General features: G+C 39.1%; 1 protein-coding gene across 5 annotated transcripts in view; it reads left to right on the top strand.

Annotated features, from left to right (window-relative positions):
* Positions 1-14,160, top strand: part of ASPH (aspartate beta-hydroxylase) — a 201,655-nt gene that overhangs the window by 172,665 nt on the left and 14,830 nt on the right. For 4 of the 5 annotated variants that reach the window (XM_058668659.1, XM_058668660.1, XM_058668662.1 and 1 more), the window contains one exon: positions 6,502-6,637. The exons of the other annotated variant lie outside the window; for it this stretch is intronic. In XM_058668659.1, the coding sequence (XP_058524642.1) occupies positions 6,502-6,637 (136 nt within the window). The remainder of the gene's footprint in view (positions 1-6,501; positions 6,638-14,160) is intronic. 5 annotated transcript variants of the gene reach the window in all.

Here is a 14,160-nt window from a genome sequence, read left to right as displayed (position 1 = left end):
TGGTGGAAATTCTTTTGCTGAGGCAGTTGATGAATGCTATAAATGGTCTCACAAAAAAGGAAATATGTTTGCCCCTCAAAATTCCTGGGTAATTAATTCCAGGACCACCTTTGGATATCAAAATCTGTGGATGCTCAAATCCCTTATGTGAAAATAAGGGAATATGCATTCAATCTATGCATTCATTTCTAGATTATTTACAGTATCTGATAAATTATAGATGCTTTAAGATAATCATTTTACTGTTTAGGGAATAATGTCAGTAAATAGAATCTGTTCATATTTGGTACTGGTGCAGTTTTTTTAACTACTCAAGTGAAATATACAGATGTAGAGACAGACATTTGGCATAGTAGTTCAATCAGTACCTGAGAAATCTACATTCCATATTGGAGTGTCTCGGTTTAACTTCTGACTACTCTACTTCTGATTGAACTGCCTGCCTGTGCACACCCAGAAAAGTAACAGGGTCAAGTACATGGGTCCCTATCATCCACCTGGGAGACTCACACTGGGTCCTGGGCTCCAGGCTTCTGCTTGGCTTCATCTTGATTTTTGAGGGCATGTAAGAAATGAACCATTAAATGAAAGAGCTCTGTCTTTGTCTCTCTGCTTTTCATATAAAAAGGTGAAAACTCTTGTTTATTTTAAGATTTATTTATTTTCATTGGAAAGATGGATATACAGAGAGGAGGAGAGACAGAGAGGAAGATCCTCTGTCCAATGGTTCACTCCCCAAGTGAGCTGAGCCAATCCAAAGCCAGGAGCATCTTCCAGGTCTCCCATGTGGGTACATGGTCCCAAGGCTTTGGGCTGTCCTTAACTGCATTCCCAAGCCAAAATCAGAGAGCCGGATGGGAAGTGCAGCTGCCGGGATTAGAACTGGTGCCCATATGGGATCATGGCGCGTTCAAGGCGAGGACCTTAACCACTACACTATTGCACTGGGCCCTCTTGTTTTAATCCACAGATGTGCACCACACAAATACAGATGATCAACTGTAATAAATTATGTAGCATTTTTGGCAAAGGGTAGAATAGCAACAACAGATTTAATAATAATCAGCGTTAGTGAAGTATGAGTGGTGTGAAGTGCATTAGACTGCTAGACCAAAGAAAAGGGGGCAGCATTTTAAAAGCTGTGAATGAAATAAAGGGTAATGGTCACAATTCAAGTCAAGTGTGAATGATATTTCATTGTCATAATATTATAAAATCTGAATGTGAGTTTACCCAGGTGTGAAAGATTCGTGAAATTAACTGTATTGCAAGAATGGAGAAGAGGAAGAAGATAAAGACAACAAATTGTTAAATTGTTAACCTCTAATAGAAGAATGATAGTATTTTGAATTAATAAATCAAGAACAATACCAACATATTTAAATCTTTTCAGGTAAATCACTAGATTTAAAAGAATTGGCCAAGAGCTGAACTCAACACTGGAAAGAAGACTGCTGTTTTTATTATAAAACCTATAGTAATATTTGCCTTTTTAAAAAGTGTGTGCTGTAATTGAATAAAACTGTCAGTGGAGGAAATAAATAAGAATTAGCTTTGCTTTAGTTTGCTTGATTAAAAAAAGACTTTCTAGAAGCCATCAACTTTGAGAGGAGACTAAAAATATAACTTGATCTAACTTGACACTGAGGAAGCAAACGCTCTATCCAAGTGGGATGAGCAAGATGGTTATGGGAGGCAGGCGAGAAAATGGTCCTGCCCTGCATAATGTGTGGCTGGAGCTGAGCTGGAGCACACTGTGGGATTAGGGACCCTGGAAAGGGGGAAGTACATTTATAGGTATCCAAATGAAGCAGATTTTGTTCTCAAAGTGATTATGCAGTCATGTGGCACTGCAAAGACATTTGAATCTCTCTGCCAAAGTCTTTGTAAGGAAATGTGAGTGAAAGCTGTTGTTTTCTGGGCAGCCAACTCACGTGTCAGTGGTGCAGGGGTGGGGCTTGCGTTCCCTTTTCAGTCATGAAATGAATGAATTCAGGGACAAGGAGGTAATATTCAGAGAAGACCTTTAAAAACATGGTTGTTTCCTGCTTTGTATGAGCCTTCAGGTTCCCTTGCCTTCAGACAACTAAGGCATAGCTACACAGAACAGTCATGTTCCCTTGTTGCCCAGGATCAAGCCCCTACCACTACCACCACCACCACTGGTGCACATGTTGCTTCCCCTAAAACATACGGAGATTCCATCTTCTAAGAAGATTTGTTGTTAGAGACCTGTAAGAAGATGGAGAAAATTGAAGTACATGACCTAAATGTGTCTTCCCATTCAGAAAGGAGTTTGGGCATTCATGGAGTAATGTTTATTGGGGCAGGACTAGGTGAGGCTAGCTGACAGCACATGATAGGTCCAGATGAAAAGGAGGGGGCAGTCCTTGGAGCATGTGCCTGACCAAGTCATGCTTTTCCATGCATCAGTTGTTCAAAGATGGCTGCTGCAACATCACCAGAGGCTCAGGTATTTAGCATGGCAGTGCACTATATAGCAACTCACAGGCCAGTCTCAATGATGTGTGCAGACTCTAGATCTCCAAACAGATCAGGCTCATTGTATCAACAACCCTAAACAGACAACCATTACAGGATGGCAGGTTACTGTGCAGCATTCAGGCATATGATCCTTATGGTCCGTTAATATTATGCAGCTAAGAAGCTTGCTGCTAAGCAGAGAGGGAGGGCTTCTGTTGCCCATAATACCAGTCTCTTTTTTTCTCCCCTGCCCCTCTCAATCAAACACAGGCACACACACACATACATAATTGGGTTTGGTCATTAATCTTAGATAATCATACAGATTTATAATATGTGGTTCTTCAGTCTGTGCTGAAAAACAGCATTCCATGTCCCATACCAAATTTTTATCTAAAGATCCTGTGATTTCCTTCCAAGGTTGTACACCACTTCTAAAAATAGTCATCGTTTTGGTTCTAAAATGTTTACTTTAAACATTTATGAAGTTATAGTTATTACTATATTAGCATTGTTCACCAGGCTTAGTTTGAGCTGTCTTTCTTACATCCCATTTTTTCTACCTGCTGGGAATGTGAGCTGTCTGATTCAATCCCTCCACACAAATCTTTCCAAATACCTCGAAAGTGCATATTCTTCATTGTATCTGTACTAGTGAATGCTCATCAAATCACTGTGCATTGAAATCAGTTATTCTCATATTCCAGCAGGGAGCCCCACACAGACTAGAACCCCTGTGCCAGAGTGTGACCCTCACTCTTCCCACAAAGGAAAGAGAGGGGGTGTCCACAGCCATTCTATCCCAAACATGCCTGGTCTCACCTGATCTCAGAGGTTGGGCAAGATTGAACCTTGTTAGTATAGGCAGGGAAGGAATTATCAAGGGAAGACTAGCTGATGTTAGCTCTGCTGGCCCTGTGTCTGTTACATGTTTTCAGCTTCATTGGCTCTTCCAATTATTACATCATCTCTAAAGTGAAGAGTTTCCACTGATTGAACAGTACAAAGGTTTCCAGCTGTAGAACACCATGAGAAAGTATTAAACCTCTAAAGTAGCGACTGTTTACAAGGGGACTTCAAAAAATTCATGTAATATGGAACTAAATTCGAATTTTATTGGCATAAGAATAATTATTTAAATCCATGCATGTTTTTCATAGTACCTCTTTTCCATATATTAGGAAAAAATGAACTGAATTAAACTTTTACTTCGATTTTTCCACAATATTTTTTTTTATTAATTGGAAGAAGCACAGACAGAAAGAGCCTCCACTTGTGCTCTCTGCAAATTAGCAAGAGTTGAAGACTGGATCACAATCCTGGTCTTCCTCATGAGTCGCAGGGACTCAATCACCAATTCTCCACCAGTTGCCTCCCAGAATCTACATAAACAAGAAGCCAGAGTCAGGAGCTGGGTTTGAGTTTGAAACCCAGGCACTGCAAATTGGGACACAGGCATCTTAACTGCTGGGTTGAACGCCTGTCCTATCTATGATACGTTGTCTAACTGTCCTCATACAGCAAAAAGAAATGAGAAATTTATACAGTGCCTGGGTAGGATGGAGCATGCTCGTAGCATCTGAATAAGGTGTTCGGAGTGGGATACCCCTCTACATTACATTTTTTTCCTTTTGGGTATGAGTCTGTCATCCAGTATGTGTACTGTGTATAACCAACGATAACAAAAATTTAAAAATTCAGTCCTCCTGGCAGAAAAGTTCCGCAGCAACCCTTCCCCAGGGAGGCTGGAGCGAAAGGGGTGAAGGAACCACTCTTCACATAAAAAAGAAGGAAGCCTACCCTCAAGTGAAATTTTTCAAGTCATATTGAGCAATGCAAGCACTTACACAAGTTCCCCAAGGCATTTGTGCCCTATTTTAGTAGCAAAAGATTGGCCATTTCCAACTGTGCCCCTAAAGTCAGTCTTTAAAGGCAATGAAAGAAATGTCTAAAACACTGGGAAGGAAGAGAGGGGACACTTGGCCTTTTAAGGTGTTCATAACCTCGTTCAAAAAGTAATTTCTTGAGTCAGAGAGGTAATTCTGCCTTTGCCTGGGTCACAATTTAAGAAGAATCTAATAGCTTTATCTAGCTACTTGGGTGAGTAACTGTAACTGCAATGAGCTTTGGCATTTTAGGTGCATTTGAGGAAATGTGAATATACTAGCAAGTCCCAGCTGTATGTAGTTTTTGTTCTTGTGTTTTGTGGGATTTTGGTCTCTCTTCATGATCATGGAATAGTTGGCAAAAATAATTAAAATCTTCCAATCTGGGCTCCCATCAAAGTTGAGAACTTTTAAATACCTCTTCACTGAAATGTAATTTTGACTTGATAGGTGTGGGCTGCTTACTTCAGATGAAATGCTGTGGAAACAAGTGGTGGACTGAATGCTGAAGGACAACAAATGATCAGTAAGGCCTCAAGCAGGCAGGAGTAGATGTTGACAAGAACTAGTGGGTAGATTTCACAGAAATTGAATTATGAAATCAATCCCCAATCAAAACCTTGTGTCCTAGCATATAAAGTTTTTGCACAAAACATGTCCCTTCATATTAAAAGATTCTAACAAATCTAGTTTTTGCAGATGTTGATTGATTTTATTTGCTGAAAGTAGGAAAATAAAATAGACAAGATCAAGTGAACTAAAAATTGTGCAGAGTGTTCCATCGTATCACCTGGGTGGGTAACATTTATTGCCAGAGAAAAGGAAGTACACACAAAACAAAGTGCTTGGATTTGAGTCTCATCTCCACTAGCATGTTGCTGATGGATGTGCATCCTGGGAGGTAACATGTTTAGGTAGCTGGGTCCTTTTCAACCACGTGGAAGACCTCAAATGATATCCCAGCTCCCAGTTTGGGTTTGTCGAGGCCTCACCATTATAGACATTTGGGGGAGGAACTAGTAACTGGAAGCTCTCCCTTTCTACCTCTGTATTTCAAATAGAATTAAATGACAGAGCGGAAAACAGAAGTGGAAACAGGACCATTTGTTACAGAACAAGTCTCTCATAGTTGAATAGTCTCAGCTCATGAGTAGCCAAGACTTCTGGGTGCTTCACTCAACAGAATAAATGGAAAGTGTTGATGCCTTCTGGTATCCTCTCTTCTCAGAGACTGGTCTCTCCTGGGTTATTTGATGAGGTCCCTAGGGAGGGACCTTAAGAAAATTATATTTCCTTTGAAAGACATACTGCAGGTATATAATGGAACTGCAGAGAGACAGAGAGGGAAAGAGAAGCTAGTGAAACCCTGACTGTGTCAGAAGTGTTTAGCGTGCTAAGCATCATTCCTTAAGGGCATTTGTTTTCTGAGCCTAAGAATGGCCAGAAAGATCTTACACCAGATCCCCCAAGACTCACATAGTTATTCACAGGATCCCCTGATCCATAAGCCCATCTTCTGGCTGGAATTAAAGCACTCGTATAAAAGTCAAGGAAATATTTTGGTTTGCTTATTCTTAACACAAGAGTGTCCATATGTTGTATTTCCTGATAATTTTTTAATGCACTAACTGCTCCAACTGATACTTTCCTAGTGTTTTTAAAGTTTAAATATAATACTAACCATGGTAAATGCCATCTTTGGGAGAAACTATTAAAATGTGAAATTTATTCTGACTTGCACTCCGTTTTGGATGCCACAGTGTCACATGGGCCATGTTGAAGGACTGATCAACAAGAGCAAAGCTTCTGTTAGGTTGTAGGGTTTGGTTTTTGGTTTTTGTTTTTGTTTTTTTAAGTAATGACATTTAGGCAAACATTAAACTATGTGGAGGATTATTCTCTGGTGTTTCTAGGAGATACTAAAACATTTATGCTGTATTTGATTCAGAAAATTTATATGAATTATTGGGTATTCTTGTACTCTCAATAAGAGGCCCCAGAGAACACTAAAATAAGCAATTTAGATAAGAACAGAATGTTCATCACAGTATGAAACCAACAGGCAAGCAGATTTGAATGGTGTTCCAGCTGGCATATATTCAGTCCAGTAAATGCAGAATCTTCCCTTCAGACATTGGAAAGAAACTGGAAGTTGATCCGTGATGAGGGCCTTACAGTGATGGACAAAGCCCAAGGTCTCTTCCTGCCTGAGGATGAAAACCTGAGAGAGAAGGGCGACTGGAGCCAGTTCACACTGTGGCAGCAAGGTGAGCTCCTGACTTCTACACTGTTCTCTTCAGCCAGTGATAGGATGACAAGACAGTCTTCTGTTAACTTAAAGGGACTATCAGGAAAGCCTGGATTTTGAAAGTCCATTGCATTGGAGAAGTGTGTGTGTGTGTGTGTGTATTCTCACATGTATTTAGATGATGTAACATTTAGCTTTTCCTCACCTTTTTTGTGAACTGATAGGCTACTGGCAGCAACCCAACAGTGTAGACAAAGCTGCTACTGCAGAGGCTACATGTATTTATCTGTGTCTTAGAAAGGAGCATTGCTAAGCTTCATCAGATCCTATAGAGTGGAGATGATGCTGCATGAAGAAGTGATGGCACTACTGTGAGAGTTAGCAATGGTATACCATCAGAGTGATAAGAGAGTGGAAATCATTGTTTGAGTTACTGAGGAGTAGGAAGTGGTGCTTATTAGCTTTCTGTTTCTTGAGCTTAACCTGAGGTTATGCACATAGACAGAGCTTTAATGTGTTTGTCCAAATAACAGAGTTTAGGTAGAGGAACACTAAATGTTAGCTCAAGGTCTTTCCAGTTGATTTTGATAGGTCATGTTAACCTGCAATAGCACTGTGTCCTATGGTTTAAGTGGCATCCCAGGTGCTGTGGTGCAGAAGTAGAGGAGAGAAGGTACTGGAGTACAAGAGGAGGTCGAGGACATGGAGGGATAAAGGGAGCTGGGCAATTCGTTCAGCCACAAGGAGAACTCAGACCCAGATGAAGAGACCAGCGGGAGCCTCTGGCTTGGTGAAACTTTAAAGTTTGTGTGGTTGAATTAGGAAGTCATACTTCTAGGTAGTTGATGTCTGGAAGCTGTAGCTAGAAGCTTCTATCAAAATGAGAAATGAAATCATGGTAGATTTCTGTTATGGACTTACATATGCTCTCCAGCTTCAACCAGGCTCACATATCTAATACTAGCATCCAAATGTATTTGGAGATGGGCCTTTCTGGACGTAGTTAAAACCAAAGACAGTTATAAGGGTGGAGCCATGTTCTGCTAGGATTGGCATCCTTTTAAAAGGAGAGAGAGGGGCAGGCATTTTGGTATAGCAGTGAATTGCCTGGGATCAAAGCTGAGCTTAGCTCCCACATCTAGCATGCTTCCTGCTAGTATGCAAGCTGGGAATCAACAGGTGATGACTTAAGTTCAGTTCCTGTCACTCTCATGAGAGACATGGATTGAATTCTCATTTTCTGGTTTTGGCCTAGCAGCCCCAGTTCAGCCTTTACAGGCATTTAGGAAGTGAATCAATGGATAGGAGCTTGTACCCAGAAGCTCTCTTTGTCCTCTGTACAGAAAGACAGAAAACAACACAGAGAGAGAGAGAGAAAATGCTAGGCATGTGTATGTGCGGAGGAAAGATAGTGTGAGGACACAGAAAAAAAGTGGCCATCTGCAAGTCAAGAAAAGAGGCTACAAGAGAAACAAAACCTGCCAGTACCTTGTCTTTGTCTTCCAGCCTTCAGAAGTATGAGAATACACATCTGCTGTGGCAGCTGTAGCAGGCTCACGTGGTCTCTAAGCAGTCTAATTACTACTGGACTATTTTCCTTTTTAAAAAAACACAGCATTTTAGAGTTAACAGACAGAATCAGTAAATATAAACAATGGTATTTCCTCAAAAATATGTTTTAAATTGCTCTGTCAATATTACAGAACATCCATGTTGTTGCCGGATTAATAATAGCCATCAGCAAAGACCAAAGTATCCAGTCACTGAATATGGCACACATGAACATTGTTTTCTTCCAGAACCCATGACAATTGAGTGCTAATTGATTCTCTAGCCCTTCCTGGATTGACTCAGATTGAACCTCGAAGATGGAACCTGTGGTCATTACAACAGTAGAGCCTTGAGACTAACAAAAGTTATAACACAAATCCTTAGTTCCATGAACATTTCTCATAAAGTATATTCAAAAGTAAATATAATATGTTCAAATAATTAGTCCTACCATGATTAGCCCACCCTCCCTCAAGCCATTTTTCCATACTTCTGCAGAATTTGAACTTGGCAAGAAATAGTAAACAACAACAAAGTGACACTGAAATGTAACAAAACCTGAAATTACAGATTTTGCATTACATCAAAAAATTATTTTATGATAACAGTTCCATAGGCTCTGAGATTTCCCTTACCTCCTCCCCAAGTCCTCTCCTCCCTACCACTGATTTTTCCTTATTATTACAATAGTATAGTCCTTCATAAAAAGTCATAAGTCCATCATCCTGCTGTTTAAGCCTATCCTGACATTTTAGGCATGGACAATGGCAGAGAGTCTGGCATCTTATTGTCATGATCTATTTAACAGTTTCGCAGAGAGTCTATCTTTTATTTGGAAGTAGAGATGCATACTGCATTGTATCTTCAAATCTGGATATGATAATCTCTATTACATAGTTACAATACATCCCCTTAAATAAAATCCCATAAAGCAAAATCAACAAGAGGAAGAAAATAAGAAAATTTACAATGCCATGAAGTTAAATAACATGCTACTGAGTGACGAATATGTTGCTGAAGAAATGAAAGAGAAAATCAAAAACCTTGAAAAAAATGATACTACTGTATGACCAATGAGTCAGTGAAGAATTAATAAGGGAAAAAAAAACTTCTTTGAAGAAATGGAAATAAAACAAAGTAGGCAAAATCCATGGTTTGCAGCAAAAACACTATTGAAAGGGCTATTAACCCTGTATTTTGTAAGGAAGTTACACCATATCAGAGAGAACATATGATATTTGTCCTTTTGGGATTGATTTATTTCACTGAGTGTGATGGTCTCTAGTTGAGACCATTTGGTTACAAATGGTAGATTTTCATTCTTTTTAAAGACTGGGTATCATTCAGTGGAGTAGATATATCAGTTTCTTTATCCATTCCTCTTTTGACAGGCATCTGGGTTGTTTCTGTGACTTTGCTATTTTAGATTGTGCTGATGTAAATACCCGATTACAAATCTTTTTCTCATATGCAGATTTCATTTCCTTTCTATATATTCCCAGAAGTGGAATGGCTAGGTCATATGGCAGGGATCAAGGCTGAGCTCAGCTCCCACTAGCATGCTTCCTGTTTTCTTAGCACTCTCCATACTCCAGGTGGTCATACTAGTCTACACACCCACCAACAGAGAAGGAGGGAGGGTGGCTTTCTACCCACATCCATGCCAGCAGGTATTGTTAGTAAAGTTCTGAATGTAGGCCAGTTTCACTGGAGTTAGGTGAAATTTCAGTGTGATTTTCATTTGTATCTCCCTGATGGCTAGGGAGCCTGAGCACTTTTTTTTATATCTATTAGCCATTTGGATTTGTGCTTTTGAAAGCCGTTTGCTTCCTTCACCCATTTCTTCACAGGGTTGTTTGTTTTGCTGTTGCTGAGTTTCTGAAACTCTTCATAAATCCTAGATATTAGTCCCTTACCAGTTGTGTAGTGTCCAGATCTCCCATTCTGTTGGTTGCATCTCTACTTTGTTGATCATCTCCTTTGTTGTACAGAAGCTTTTTAGTTTGATGTAGTCCCATTTGTTTATTTTTATTTTTACTGCCTGTGCTTTTGGTGACTTTTCTAAGAATTCTTTCCTAATTCCTGTATCTTGGAGAGTGCTTCCTGTGTTTGACTCTAATAGTTTTATGATTTCTGGGTTTAGATTAAGGTCCTTGATCCATTTACAGCTGGTTTTTGTTAAAGGTGACAAGTAGGGATCTTTCTTCTTACCTCTGTAGGCTGCCATCCAGTTGTGCCAACAGCAGTGATTCAAGAGATCAGGCTTTTTCCCTGGATTGTTTTCAGTTCTTGTCAAAGATTTTGGCTGCACATGTGTGGGTTCCCTTCTGGTCTTTCTATTCTGTACCGTTGAACTGTTCCGATTCTGTGCCAGTACCAGACTGTTTTGATGACCACTGCCCTGTAGTTTGTCTTAAGGTCTGGAATTATGGTCCCTCCAATTTGATTTTTAATCTTTAGGATAGCTTTGACTCTTCATGGTCTCTTGTGTTTCCAGATGAAATTTTGTATTTTATTTTCTAATTCTGAGAAGAATGATGTAGGGATTTTCATTGGGATCACATTGAATCTGTATATTACTTTTGATATTATGGACATTTGGATGTTGTTGATCCTGCCGATCCAGGTACATGGTTTCTCTAGCTCTTAATGTCTTCTTCTATTTCTTTTTTTAATGTTTTGTAATTTTCATTATAGAGGTCTTCCACATCTTTATTTAGGTTAATTCCAAGGTTCTTGAGATTCTCTGCTGTTTTACAGTGCACTATAGCTTGGGTGATCACCCCCTGGGTCTCTGCATGTTACCTGGTCCATGTGGCTTACAACCTGCCTGCACATGACCTGAGGCACAGCTTCCAGCCCTGCATACAGAACATGACCTCTGACATGAGTGGGAGCTCAAGGGGAAATAGATGTGCCTTCTAGACAACTACATTGTCATTTTTGGGCGGGGGGGGGAATTGTCACAAGATACCCTCCTGTCCTCCCCTTCTTTGACCTTTATAAACTTGGAATTTGAACTGAATAAATAGACATCACTCGCCAGTTTGTGTCTGGTGGTTCTTGTGGCTGAAGAACATCGTCACCTCACCCTGGGTGAGCTGGGGCCTGCTTTTCAGGAAATACCTGAGACTGTACTTACAATTTCTTTCTCGGCCATGAAGTCATTTATGTATAGTAGCACCATCAATTTATGTTAATTAATTTTGTATCCTGCTTACCCTGCCAAATTCTTTTACGCATTCCAATAGTCTCTTGATTAGTCTTTTGGTTCTCCTGTGTAGAGAGGATCATGTCATCTGCAAACAGGGATAATTTTAATTCCTCATTTCTAATTTAAATTCCTTTAATTTGCTTTTCTTGACTAACAGCTCTGGCAAGGACTTCCAATACTAAATTTAGTAGCAGTGGTGAAACTGGATATCCTTGCCTAGTTCCAGATCTTAGTGGAAAAGCTTCCAGTTTGTCCCATTTAGTATGCTGCTAGCATTTGGTTTTTCATATGTTGCTTTGATTATGTTATTAAATGAATGTTCCTTCTATGCCTATCTTGCTTAAGGTTTTTAGCATGAAATGGTGTGGGATTTTATAATGCCTTCTCTGCATCTATTGAGATGATCATATGTTTTTTTATTTTTCAATTTGTTGACGTGACGTGATGTATCACATTTATTGGTTTACGAATGTTAACCCATCCTTTATGCCAGGGATGAATCCACCTGATGTACTGTTGGCTAGTATTTTGTTGAGGATCTTGACATCTATTTTCATTGGAGATATCAGTTTGAAGTTCTCTTTTTCTGTTGTGTCTCCTCCTGGCTTTGGTATTAAGGTGATACTGAATTCATATAAAGAGTTTGGAAGGATTGCCTCCCTTTCTATGGTTTGGAATAGTTTATGAAGAACAAGAGTAGGTTCTTCTTGACACATTTGGTAAAATTCAATAATGAAGCCATCTAGTCAGGATCTTCTTGTTTGGGAGGGTTTTTTTTTATTATTATTAAATTTATTCATTAATTACATTGTGTTGTAATTACATAGAATCTGGGATTCTCCCCCCCACCCTATTTGGGAGGGTTTTAATTACTAATTCGGCCTCAGTCCTTTTCTTAGGTCTATTTAGATTATTGATCACTTCTTGATTCAGTTTTGGTGGGTTGTATGCGCCCAAAAATCTGTCCATTTCCTCTAGGTCTTCTGATTTGTTGGCGTATATTTTCTTGTAATTGTTCCTAATAATTCTATGTATGTCCAAGATATTTGTTGTTATATTTCCTTTTCATCTATGAACCTATTGATTTGTATCTTCTTCCTCCTTGTTTGGATTAGTTGAGCTAGTGGGAAATTTATTTTATTGATTTTCTCAAAGAACCAGCTCTGTGATTCATCGATCTTACGTATTGTTCTCTTGGTCTCTGTTTGCTTTAATTTCTCCCTTATTTTGGTTATTACTTTTGCCCCCTGCTAATCTGGGATTGCTTTGCCGTTGTTTTTGTAGCTCCTTTACGTAGTGCTTTTTCTAGCTCCTTACGTAGTCCTTTAGTTAGCTCACTTACGTAGTGCTTTTTTAATTTCTTAACATACACATTGTTTGAGATGAACTTTCCTCTGAACACTGCTTTAATTCTGTCCAATAAGTTTTGCTGTGTTGTGTTGATGCCTTCATTTGTTTCAGGCAATTTTTTAAATTTCCCCTTTGATTGCCTTTGTAACACTTTGTTCATTTAGTAGCATATTATTCAGTCTCCAGGTATTTACATATCTTCTGGGGTATTTTGACTATTTGTTCTCCAGTTTTACCATGGTATAATTTGTTTGTTGTTGTTGTTGTTTTATTTTGCTGAGGCTTGTTTTGTGGCCTATGACATGGTAACCCTGGAGGAAGTTTCGTGCACTGATAAAAAAAGAAAAAGTGTTCTCTGTCTGTAGGATCAAAGGTTCCGTAGGTATCAATTAAGTCCATTTGCTCTAGTGTCTGGGTGAGCTTTGTTTCCTTTGCTAACTCTCTGTCTCGTCAATTTTTCCATTGATGTTAATAGGGTTTTAAGGTCTCACACTATCATTGTATTGGAGTATATTTCTCCCTTTAAATCCATTAACATTTGTTTCGCAGAACTAGGTGCCCTGGCATTTAGTGTGTATACATTTATTGTAGTTATCTCTTCCTGCTGAATAGGTCCTTTGATCATTACATGGTGTCCTTTTTCATCTCTTAATGTTTTTTCACGTTAAAGTATGTATTATCTGATACAAGAATAGCTACACCAGCTTGTTTTTCCTTTCCGTTAGCCTGTAATATCTTTCTTCTTCCTTTCGCTTTTAGTTTCCACTGATCTTTGTTGGTGTGATGTGTCTCCTGTGGGCAAGAGATAGATGGGTTTTATTTTTGGATCCAGTCCGCTAATCTATGATGTTTGATTGGTGAGTTTAAGTCATTTACATTCAGGGTTATTATAGCTAGGTTGTCATTTGTTTCTGTCATTTTAGCAATGGGTTGTTCATTGATTGATTTAGTCCTATTGTTTTACTGGGATGTTCTTCACATTTGCTTTTGGTTTTGGTGGATGCTATTCCTTTTCTCTGACAACATCTTTAAGTGTCATTTGTAGCGCAGATCTGGAAGAGGAAAATTCTTTGAGCTTTTCTTTACTGTGGAAGGATTATTTTATTTTCAAAAACAAAGGAAAGCTTCGCTGGGTAAGTTATTCTGGGCTTACAATTTTTTTCCTTTTAGAATCTGGAATATGTCACTCCATTCTCTTCTAGCCTATAGTTTCCTCTGAGAGGTCAGCTGTGAGTCTGATTGGAGTTCCTCTATATGAAAATTGATTTTTTTCATGTGCATACTTAAGAATCTTTTCCTTATGTTCAACATAAGAGAGCTTGATCATCATATGTCATGGGGAAGATCACTTTGGGCCAACCCTGTTGGGAGTTCTGTGCCCCACCTGTATGTTGTTTCCCAATTCTTCATATTAGGGAGCTTTTCAT

The sequence above is a fragment of the Ochotona princeps genome, chromosome 9 (genome assembly GCF_030435755.1).
Source record: "Ochotona princeps isolate mOchPri1 chromosome 9, mOchPri1.hap1, whole genome shotgun sequence".
Taxonomy (NCBI): Eukaryota; Metazoa; Chordata; class Mammalia; order Lagomorpha; family Ochotonidae; genus Ochotona; species Ochotona princeps.
Note: the sequence above shows the minus strand (reverse complement) of the source record. Positions and strands in the feature narration are given on the sequence as shown.